General features: G+C 34.5%; 1 protein-coding gene across 3 annotated transcripts in view; it reads left to right on the top strand.

Moving 5' to 3' along the window:
• The window catches only part of SMC5 (structural maintenance of chromosomes 5), a 95436-nt gene that overhangs the window by 50483 nt on the left and 32931 nt on the right, over positions 1–12022 (top strand). For all 3 annotated transcript variants that reach the window (XM_032306542.1, XM_032306543.1, XM_032306540.1), the window contains exons 10-15: positions 1402–1556; positions 4861–4974; positions 7083–7177; positions 7984–8116; positions 10258–10431; positions 10528–10697. In XM_032306542.1, the coding sequence (XP_032162433.1) occupies positions 1402–1556; positions 4861–4974; positions 7083–7177; positions 7984–8116; positions 10258–10431; positions 10528–10697 (841 nt within the window). The remainder of the gene's footprint in view (positions 1–1401; positions 1557–4860; positions 4975–7082; positions 7178–7983; positions 8117–10257; positions 10432–10527; positions 10698–12022) is intronic.

Here is a 12022-nt window from a genome sequence, read left to right as displayed (position 1 = left end):
AGAACCTTCCATTAGCTTTGCCCTTTTGAAATCTGTTCGATTTCATCTTTGCTCTTCTTCTCTATGGACCATGAAAATTGATTTATAACATTCTACACATGGAAGAAGTTTTAAGTACTAACTACTCAGTGTGTACGACTAAGATCAGTGAAAAAAAAACAACCCCCATTTTGTATGTTTATCAGTTTCCTCCACCTCTTTCAGATCTCCATACCCACTCTCAGGTGTGTGCATTTTTAAATAACTCAGCAGTTTTTTCCAGTACACCATTATTTATATTTTTATCATGTTATTTCACCATGGCTTGATTAATTAATTTTAAGATACTATGTTTTGCTATTTTATAACTTGAGATACAGATTTTGGCTCATAACAGTTCCTATCCTATATTAATTCCTTGAGTGGGGTTAGTAGTATTAGTTAGTAATCATTAACCTTTATGATTGATTTATTATGATACCCTTCTATCTTGTGTCAAATAGTTGTCAGTAGTGCTTGAATGCACACTTTGTAAGCTGAAATACTAGCACTCATCCTTTTCACTTTTTGCTCCTCTGACATTCTAAGTCCTCTAATTTGTGCTCTGGTTTTTATATTTTCAAGGCTGAAAACATCTCTTGAGAACCATATTAAGTTTTATGTGCTCTGTTTATGGGTTAATTCTAAAAGCTAGGAATAGTAAGGATTCTTGCAGCAGTGAGACTTGTTTACAGCAGAGCCGGGTAATGCGGTAGGGTGAGATTTTCTTTCATTGATGGCTTTTTTTTTTTTTTTTTTAAGTTTTAATTTACCTTTAAAAAATCCATTTGCCTTAATATTTTCTTAGAAAGAAAAGAAAGTAGGCAGTTGTCTGGGATTTCTTGGGCTTCGTCACAAATCCTTTTCTGTGTTGGGTAAAGCTATTCCTGAATTCTGTGTACTTTTTGTTTTTTTTTTCTTATATTACTTAGTATGTTCTTACATTGTTCCCTTATCTTTGGGTTACCTTGTAGGAAGAGATATTTGGGGATTAATTTCAGAGTCTTTGCATCCCTAAAGATGCCTTTATTTCATGATCCTCTTCTCTTGGTTTTGTTGTATATGTGACTCTATGTTGAAAATTTTTCTCAGAATTTTGAAGGCCTGTTGCAATCATGTTAGGAAATGTAGTGTTTTCTTACTTTTTTTTTTTTTTTGCTGACTTATTTTTGTGACCTCTTTAGTTTTGATAGCTTAAAGAGCATGTTTTATCTCAAGTGTTTAGAAATTTGATAATAATTTGTCCATGGTGGTCCTTTCTCACTGTGGTGGATACTTGCTGAGTGGTGTTGCTAACTTTTGGATCTAAGGTATCTTTTGTATTACTAATGGATTCAGTAGTTAAAGCTTTCAGAGAACTAATAACTTTCCTTTCCTTTTTAGGTGTGGGTGATAATATTGTACGATTTGACAATCTTATGAATCAGAAGGAAGATAAGCTGAGGCAAAGATACCGTGACACATATGACGCTGTTTTATGGCTAAGAAATAACCGGGACAAATTTAAGCAAAGAGTCTATGAGCCTATAATGCTCACGGTAAGAAATTTTGTTCATTGTGGTAGCATCTGTTTCATTATTGTATTTCATATTGTATTCATTATAGATTTTTTGTTCTAATACAGATTTTTTGTTGTTTTAAGAATTCCTAGTCTTATTAACACCTTAGTTTCCCTTTATCAGACTTGTGGCTACTGATGTGCTGCTGAATCCATACCTGACTTTTGACCAATAAGTCTTTGGACTTTGTCAGAGTATGGAACTGTCAGCTTATTGACCAAGAATCCTGTATAAAATTAGTTCAGTCAGCTAGTTCCTTCTGGCAGTTACTAGATTATAGCAGGCCATAGAAGTTGAAGAGGAAGTCTCCTCCAAATAATCGAGCATTCTTACGATTCTGAGAATGCAGCCAGCAGTCTTTTGACCACATAAACCTTTGATAGCTAGCTATTTTGATGACCATGGGTCATTTAGAATAGGATAAGCTGTGTTTAGTAAATCATTTAATGAAATGTGGCCATGGAATGGCTAGGAAGATTTCCATCTAAAATATTTTTAAAAGGTTGGCCATCAAAAGAGAAAATAAAGTAAAAGCCACATTCTTTGACAGTGATATAGTTAGGTATAATATGAACTTAAAACTTACCAAAATGACTCAAGGATTGTTATTGCTGGGTTATAGTTTTCTTTTTTTTACTTTAGGAAAGAGTGTACTATAGATCCTTGTAGGATTCATGAAAACTTCTACTTTCTTTAATTCATATTTGTATTATTATTTAAAATCATTTCATGTAGTCTTTTTTTTAATAGATTATATTAGCAAAGTTAATATGCATAATACTGTATTCTCTTCTTGCTCAGGTATGTATTATTATTTTTGCCAGATCAAGAAGGGAATATCTATTTTGGATGCAGACATTATTGTTTTGATTAATTTGGTAAGGACTGAAAGAAAATAGAAAAAAGTAGTTTGAGCCTTAATAACTTATAATGCAAGTAATTAACAGATTTTCATTAAAATGTCAACCTCAAAATTATAATTCACAACTTTGGTAAATTTGCCATCCTTTTATCTCCCAATAGTAGTAGCCTGTCACCAACAGGGATTACTACCTGGCATATATTTATATTTCAAATTACATTTGAATCTTTGAAATAAAAAGGTACAGTCTTGCTTTTTTTATCCTTTCTGGAATACCCTTGTATTCCGCCACCCGCAACATATACACTTAATCCTTCAATATCTAGTTGAAATGTCATCAATGTGGACAAGTTAGCAATCCATAAACTTAAAATTTTAGCTATATTACTTGTCAACTGTCCATTTCCATGATTTATTTCTAACCAGCTCAGTCTAGAATGGGAGAACTGTGCAAAGAAGTACTTATAGTTCTGTTCCTCACAGCAGGGTTTTATAATAGCCCAAATGATAATGGGACAAAGAAGAAAATTTCCAGAGATGGACTGGTCATGTAAACTGTTCTATAATCTATTAAAAGGAATACTATGCAGCCATTAAAAAGTCATTCTTGGTGTCTCTTAATATAAGAGGACATTTATGATCTATTAATGATTTATAAAACAGGTTCTAAGATAGATTGTATAGAAAGATTTCATGTTAAAAAACTGAACTATGAGTCTGCCATCAACCAGCAGATGACTCTGGAGTACAGTGTCTCCTCTGCCTACCACTCTGTCTTTACTGGGTTGTGAAACAGTGGCCTTGAACTTTGCCAAATATTTTCTTTACCCATCTCATGAGAGGAGCTTGCTAAGTAGCTGATGAAGCCGCAGAACCAACAAATTGGTGAAATCTTCCTTCTGGATGTCAGGAGGCCAGATTCAGTGCAGAGCAGTTTGCGTTACCTGGGGAAAAAGCAGTGTGACTCAGTCACTACTGGAAGGGCACAAGCTGGGCAGGGACGGAAATGACCCTATTCATGTGACTTTTTGAAACTATTCTCTAAATGAGCAGGTGACGTTCTTCAAAGAGCTGAATGACCACATCACCACTGTACACAAGGTGGAAGCCCCAGTAAAGGGGAACTCTGGTAAAGGAGTGATAATGAGAGCCCCGTCTTAGGCCGACTTAGCCACAGCTCTTTTTAAAAAGGGGACTTCTGCAGTCACAGTGGGGTTATTTTACCCTCTAAGTCGTAGCTAACACCCACTTCTCTTTCATTTGTACCATTGCTTCTGATGCAGTAATTGCTACCAAAAAAAAATAATAATAAGGAATGATAGAGGCTACATTTCTGTAGTGTTTAAGTTTAGGTATTTCTTGTGACTTACTTTCTTGTGTATCGGTTTTCCCCGTTTTAATGCTAGCTGATATTTTGTAGTTTAAAATAGAGAGTAATACTTGCCAATGTGTATATGACAAGCATTGTACTAAAATGTTTTTATTAGCTCTCTTAATCCACATTTGTTCCTGAGATGTAGACTATTGTACTGTGCCCATTTTGGCGATGAACTAACTGAAACTTTCAGAGACTTAAGGGTATGTGATTTGAAGCATCATCTGTCTGACCCCAGAGCCTTAGCTCTTCACCAGTAGTATGCTGTGTTTTATATAAATGGTACATAAATACCTTCTTTCACAAATCTTTTTTTTTTTTTTTTTTTTCCAAGAAGGTGGATTTCCATCTGCTGAAGATCATCTATCTGCCCCCTAAAATTCCATAAGAGAGCACGTTTCATATACCCCTGTTACGGATCTTTATTATAGTGTTCTGCTTTTTTTGCTTTTTTTTTAACTTAGCATCTGCAAAAAGTATATTGATTTGTTGTCTTGACCTTTTTAGTATTTTCCATAACATTGAACCTCACATGCAGAAGGGCCTGGTTTGTTAATACTTAAAAAATAAATCCTAGTGATACAAGCCTAGGATTTCTCTTGAAAGCACTATTAAAGTTGTATTTTAATTCTTTGTGTTTTTATACTGATCAGTTATTGCCATATATAACTTCCTCTTGAAGATTAAGAAGACAAATAGTAAAAGTTTGGGGACAGAAGAAAAATGTTTATACTCTTAGATTACCTTCTGAGCCATTTCAGATGTTTTCCAGAGGGTTGACTAGAAAGGAACATAGTTACTTCTTAGATAAAATCAAAATTGATGTGCATCAGGTGCTTATTTAAGTCTTATTTTTTGTTTTATGATGTATTAGATGTTTCTGGGTACTAAATTAAGTAGAGGTTTTAAAATGTTGAGTCTTCAGTACCAAATTTTATCCCCCTTAAGTGTTAAATTGAAACTTGTTAAATAACTCAAAGTAAAATTATGTTTTAGTATTCACTTTGGATTTCATGAGAATTAACTTATATTTTCTTTTTGTTTAGATCAATATGAAAGATAATAAAAATGCCAAGTACATTGAAAATCATATTTCATCAAATGACTTGAGAGCTTTTGTATTTGAGAGTCAAGAAGATATGGAGGTTTTCCTCAAAGAGGCAAGTGACCTGTGTAATACTTTGACTCACCTGGTGCTTACCTTCTGGTACTTCAGTTTTTAAATGCAAACTAAAACAAAAAATAGTCATTAATTATACCAGCAGTAACTTTTGTATAAAATCATTTGATTTTGTGAATTTCTTTTTTTATCTCTGTCATTATTGGGGAATGAATTTGTTTTGCAAGAGAAAAAACAGTCCATAATTCCATCTGTAACATGTTTTGAAGTTATTTGGAGTTAGTAAGAATAATTCTGTCATACTGTTTTAAGAGCAAAAAAATCCATAACGATGGACTTTTGGTCTTCAACATCCTTTTTGAAGATGTACTGGAATCAAACCCTTCTTTGATGGGGAGCGTGGGAATCAATATGTTGTTGCTTTTAAATAAAACCTCTTCAAAAAGAATGAGAATTCTATATCTGGCTATTGAAACACCCTGGGAGTCTAAGCTACTACCAGGCAATGTGGCTTAGTAGTTACAGGCACAGACTCTGTAGATAGGCTGCCAAGATTTGAATTCTGGCTTTGCTACTAAATTGGGCAAGTTTCCTAAATGTTTTATGCCATAATTTCCTCATCTGTAAAATGTAGATATATGATCTACTTCAAAAGATGGCTATGAGGATTAAATCCTTTAATAAATAAAGGTGTGTAGAATACTGCTTATTTGTGATTTTTATTACATTATCTATAATATATATATGTATATATATTCGATATATATATTGTTGTTCTTATTGTCAGTCAGATTTCTTTCCTTTTGTGTATGTCACCTTTTAAAACCCTAAAGATAGGTTTAGATTTTGTTTTGTTTAAGTCTTTGTCAGCAAGTATAAGGACAGGACCCTGAGTTAGGTCGGTGGTCCTCGATTTCTGTGGTGCACTAGTGATTGGAAAGAATCCTTACTTTTTTTTTGGCTTTTACCATATTGCCCTCCTGGTTTGGGAGTTTGCAGAGAATGTGAATATATGGTAATTGCATAAAAAGTTGCATGTATAAAATTACAGAATGGACTCCAGAAAGTTAGACAGTTGTGTAGTTTGGTATTATTTAAGCTTAGCCAGGAGTTTTTGTTGTGGTGTGAGAGCTTTCTGAAGAAGTCGCTTCCTTAGATTACGAGTCTGATATGTGGCATGCTATGAAGGGCTTTCCGTCAGGTGCATTTGTCTGCTTTCTATTGGAAATGGCCTGCTTAGCCAACACTGAGTGCCTTTTTCGAGTCAAAAACTTGGGCTTCTTTTGCGCTAAGGATATGAATCCTATATAGATAATGTGACCTGGGTTCCTGAAATTTTGACCTTTATTTTTGTGTGTGTGCTCTGTTAAGTAACTTTTCGTAGCTTCTCCTCAATAGGACTAGAACTTCCTCTTACAGGTGTGACTTTGTTTGTATTTTAAATTGTGAAATTTATCGTATATAACCGCCTCCTACGACATTATCTATTAGAGTACCATTCCCCATACTACCATGTATAATAAGTATTATGTCTGCTGTGCAGTTACCCTAGATGCCCTTTATCAGGATGATGAAGTTTCCTTCTGTTCCTAGTTTGCCAAGAATTTGTCATATTTTTCTGCATCTGTTGGGGTGATCATATGGGTTTTGTACTTCATTGATTTAAGTGAGATTGGTTTTTGGAGCATATCATCAATCTCACCTTGCTGGAATAAACTCTACTTGGTCATGTGTATTGTTCACATATTGCTGGATTCCGTATACTAATATTTTGTAAAGGATTTTTGCATATGTATTCATGAGGGCTTTTGTTTGTTCATGTTTTGGTATCAGGATTATGCTAGAATCCTAAAGTAATTTGGGAAATGACCATTGTACTTCCTCTTACTTTCTGGAAGAGTTTTGGTATTACTGCTTCCTCGACTGTTAGAGCATATTTGTTTTACTATTTTCACTGATAAATACTTTCTGTAAAAACATGTAATAATAGGGTCATTATCACACTAAAAAGTTTGCTTGAAAGTACCATTAAATATCCAGTTTTTGGTCATCCTTTCCTATCCTAACACCAGTTGGAATATAACTTCAAAAAATCATTTTGATTGATAGTATATGTCAATTAAAATATATTCTTTCCCTTATATTCAGATTCGTGACAATAAAAAATTAAGAGTAAATGCTGTTATTGCTCCCAAGAGCTCATATGCAGACAAAGCACCTTCAAGATCTCTGAATGAGCTAAAGTAAGTCTTGAAACTATTTTTAGAATTAACCTGTTATTTTGAATATTGAATAACCATTAGCTTTTAAATATATTTTCTCTCACATAAGTATGTTATAAACTATTTATTTCCTTATAGGATCTCTACTTAAGTCTAAAATAAGGAAAAATTTAGGAACAGATAAATTGTAGAATACTTACTATATGGTGATGATGTTTCAGATCAGTGGATCAATATTGAATTGTTGAATGGAAGATACTAAAATAATTGGTTAGGTGTTGGGAAAATAAAACAAATTGTCACTTTGTAATGCAGGAGTGATTTCCAGAAGGACTAAGTGGAAAATTTGCAATTATGAAACAGTTATAAGTAAATATCTTAATTCTGAATGTAAATAAACATTCTAAAAATAAAAGCAATGGAAGAAACAAAAGAGATTAATAGTTTTTAATGATGAATATTAAAAGAAATTGTCACTTCGTAATGCAGGAGTGATTTCCAGAAGGACTAAGTGGAAAATTTGCAATTATGAAACAGTTATAAGTAAATATCTTAATTCTGAATCTAAATAAACATTCTAAAAATAAAAGCAATGGAAGAAACAAAAGAGATTAATAGTTTTTAATGATGAATATATTAAATTTTTCTGACAAGGAAATCGGTCTCAACATTAATCATAATATTAAGTGTTTTTAAAATACACAGAAATTTCTGCTGTACAACCATTAATTTATATGTTATTGTTTATTTGCCACTTTTCAACTATCAGATTTCTTTACATGATATTTTTTTAAGAAGAAAAATCTAGTAAGTGCTTTTCATTTCAGACAGTATGGATTTTTCTCTTACTTGCGAGAATTATTTGATGCCCCTGATCCCGTCATGAGCTTCCTTTGCTGCCATTATCATATTCATGAGGTTCCTGTAGGAACTGAAAGGACCAGAGAAAGAATTGAACGGGTAAGAAAGTACTGAATCTAGAACCTCATTTTGTTAACACTTCTTAGCATAAAAACATCAAGCAAAAATTTAGAGATATTTAAAGAGGTAGGACATTCTGTTATTTTAAACCACACAGAAATTCTTTGTATTTTACATTTTTAATATACAGAAAACAGTGACTGTTGACTAATACTATATGATAGGTGTAAGTGATGTGGAGTTATCTGGAGGAAACGCTTTAGTTGAAGCCTAAAAAGAGACACCTGTCTTGTTTGGCAAATTGTTCAGACTTTATATTACTGGCTTACCCATTTAAATTCTTGTATTCCAGATTATTTTTCAGAGAAAGTATATGTTAGAATAGTAGGCTGGGTGTAGAACTGTTTTGGTAAGCCCTTCCTTTTCTTTTTTTCTTTTTCTTTTTTTTTTTTTTTTAAGATTTTATTTATTTGACAGAGATCACAAGTAGGCAAAGAGGCAGGCAGAGAGAGAGAGGAGGAAGCAGGCTCCTTGCTGAGCAGAGAGTCCAATGTGGAGCTTGATCCCAGGACCCTGGGATCATGACCCGAGCTGAAGGCGAGGCTTTAACCCACTGAGCCACCCAGGCGCCCCACGCCCTTCCTTTCTTAAAGCTGCCCCTGACGATTATCTCTGGTATGAATGACCTCCCTTCATAGGATCTCCTTTCCTGGCTAGCATAGCACACACTCGTAGTTCCTATGTTCTGCTCGTGCTGGGATTTCTCTCCTCCTCATATAAACAGTCTCCAAGACTCACCTTACATTTGTTGCTTGTCACAGGCTGAAACAGGAAAGAAATCTCTTCATCTACGCAGGTTTTTCCATAACACCATTTGGAGTGTTTTTTGCTTATAAGCATCTAGGACCCTGTGAGAGACCCAACTACTAGTTGTTCTATTGAATTTATTACAAAATGTGTTTTAAAAGTTTACCACATAGTATACCAGTATCCCTAGGACAACTCATTTGTAATTTAGGGACTCTTTTTACTTAACTGACATAAGATAGAAATGAGGGCTCATTGCCAACTGTTTTGGGGGGGAAAAAAACCTAAAAAACCCCACCTAGCTGATTATAATAAGTTGCATGTGTCTTTGATTAAAAATTTCACTATGGGGAACATCTGAGGAAATAAATATTAGGACTTGCATGTGGGTGTACCTCTCCTGTCATTTAGAAAAGAGGATAAGACCATATATGCATATAAGACCCTTTATGGACTTGTTTTGATTAATTTCTAAGACTCTCCCCTTCAGTTAAATTGTCTCCTGCCAGCCTTTGGTCATGATGTCCTTTTTGTTGGGAGGGCCCTTCCTTCACCATTTCTTTCAGTTTAAATTTATTAGAACTTGAGTAGCCTAACTTCTTCTTGCTTTCTTTTCATTCCAAATTATTCTGCAATTTATGGATGCCGGGTTATACCCTGTTAAGTGTGCGTAAATATGCCTTATCTCTTCACTTAGACTATAAACTTCTGGATAGAAACAAGCCACAAGAGTATCGATAGTGAAACTTCAGATATTGGAAAAAACTGTATTATGAAAGCCTGCTCTTTATTAGTATCCAGAAATATGTAAAATAATGTTACTGTCTTCAGAATGAGCTTTAGTTCTTGGAACTTCTTGTCTAAGTTCTTGAGAGAGAAGCTCTCCGAAAAATTAAAAAAAAAAAAAAATTGAGATCCTTTGAATGTTTCCAGGAATTAAATATGATTATGTGTCTGTGAACAATATAACTGAGGGAAGGTGAGAATCTGTGACTTAGGTGAGCTACCACAGTTGTGTGTCCTGAGCCACTCGTTCCTGGTATCTCCTCTGTAGACCCAGCAAAACTCCAAAAGGACACTTACTTGGGAGAGATTATGTAGTCAAATAAAAGTATAGTCGCCTTTGCCATCGTTGTTTGGATTTTCTCCCTTCTCTCTTCTTTAGTGTTTTCCAAAATGATAACCTGAACTATAACACCACCTTTTGAGAGATGTTACTGGAGAAGTTAACAAGAAAAAAAAATTGAAAACACATCTGTTTTGATCTTCTAAAATTCACTTGATCTGTATTTTCTAATGCTTCAGTCCTTGTAAAAATATTTTCATTAAGTGTACACTAACATTTGTTTGACATTGTTTGACTTCTGTGCCAGGTAATACAAGAAACCCGGTTAAAACAAATCTATACAGCAGAAGAAAAGTATGTGGTGAAAACTTCCATTTATTCAAATAAAGTCATTTCCAGTAACACATCCCTAAAAGTAGCCCAGTTTCTCACAGTCACTGTGGATCTTGAGCAAAGACGACACTTAGAAGAACAGCTAAAGGTTGGTTATTTTGAGCATTAAAAAAGGATATTAACTGGATTTGTAATACTTTAACTAGAATTGTTTTTAAAATAACAATTTTGAATATTTTTGTAGGAAATTAATAGAAAATTGCAAGCAGTGGAAGCAGGGTTGATTGCCCTATATGAGAGAAACAAACATCTAGAACACAAAGACAATGAACTTAGACAAAAGAAGAAGGAACTTCTTGAAAGGAAAACCAAGAAAAGACAACTGGAACAAAAAATTAGTTCCAAACTGGGGAGGTAGGATTCCGCCTATCTGGGCAGCGGGGTCGGGGGTAAGGGGTGGCAGGGCACTGTGAGGGTACTGTTATTAGTTATACAGCCCTACCTTGTTCTGTTGTGCTGTGCCTAACACATTGAAGGGTTGTGCGGCCCTGTGTCAAGCAGATCTGTTGGCACCATTTTTCCAGTAGCATTTGCTCACTTTGTGCCTCTTTATCACATTTGGTGATTCTGACAATATGTGTGTAGTGATCAGGACTCTGAAAGCGCAGGTAGTGGTCAGCATTTTTTTAGCAGTGAAGTATTTTTTAGACATAACACGGTGGCACACTTAATGGACTACAGTATACTGTAAACAAAACTTTTATATGCACTGGGAAACCACAGAATTTTTTGGACTCCCTTTACCGTGGTCTGGAACCAAAGCTGCAGTATCTCTGACGTGTGCCTAGACCCTGTCCTGATGATGAATTCCCACAAACATGTTTTATCCCCCCAAAATTGTGTGTAGGACAAAAGTTGGTGAATCTTAAGTGGCGTGAGTTTTCCTGTCCCCTGATTAGCTGTTTTTAATCCCTGGACCCCTTTCCGTGCTTAGAAGTTATGTTGGTACGGTTTATATCATTGGTATTTACCATATCAGTAATTAAAACTGGGGATTGTTAAAATATTTAGGAAAAATCACGGTTTTCTAAACAATATGTTTAGCAGAAAGAGGGGCATTGTTTTACATTGTTATCAGGCTCTTTAAATGAGTGCTTTCATGTCATATCTGCTCACTTTCAGTCTCTTGTGAGAGGTTGCTTTGAAATAGATGAGGAAAACATGGCCTCACATAGATTTGTAGCTGGGAAGGGAAGGAGTACTTTAATAGACTTTTCAGATACTTGTCTATCATCTTCTTTAATACTGTATCACAACCTGCCAAGATGGAGTTTGTTGAAGTTCAGTTGCACTGTGAAATCTGAATCAGGGAAGTAGATCACTCTTACGTTAAAGTCCATTGCACTGTAAGTGGATCTTTTACATGATGTAATTTTGTTACATCATGCATCAGTCCTTTAGAAAATGTTGGTCTTTCATATGTTGACATATTTTATTGTGTAATATAAAAAAAAAATGATGTCGATTTCCAGTCCCATCAGAAGACTCTTTTAAGAATTAGGAAGCTATCAGGCTCACAGGCTCACAGTGGTAGACACAAATTCCTCAAAAATACAAATTACACATGAAATTTGTTTATCATTGTTGACAAATATTGGCAGTTATTTTTCTTGAAGTGATAGACTCACTTGTTCACTTTGGGTGGGGAGTAAAATCTGCCAAATACATAAGTCTAAATA

The sequence above is a fragment of the Mustela erminea genome, chromosome 12 (assembly GCF_009829155.1).
Source record: "Mustela erminea isolate mMusErm1 chromosome 12, mMusErm1.Pri, whole genome shotgun sequence".
Taxonomy (NCBI): domain Eukaryota; kingdom Metazoa; phylum Chordata; class Mammalia; order Carnivora; family Mustelidae; genus Mustela; species Mustela erminea.
The sequence above is the reverse complement of the archived record's forward strand: the minus strand, read 5'-3'. Positions and strand labels throughout refer to the sequence as shown.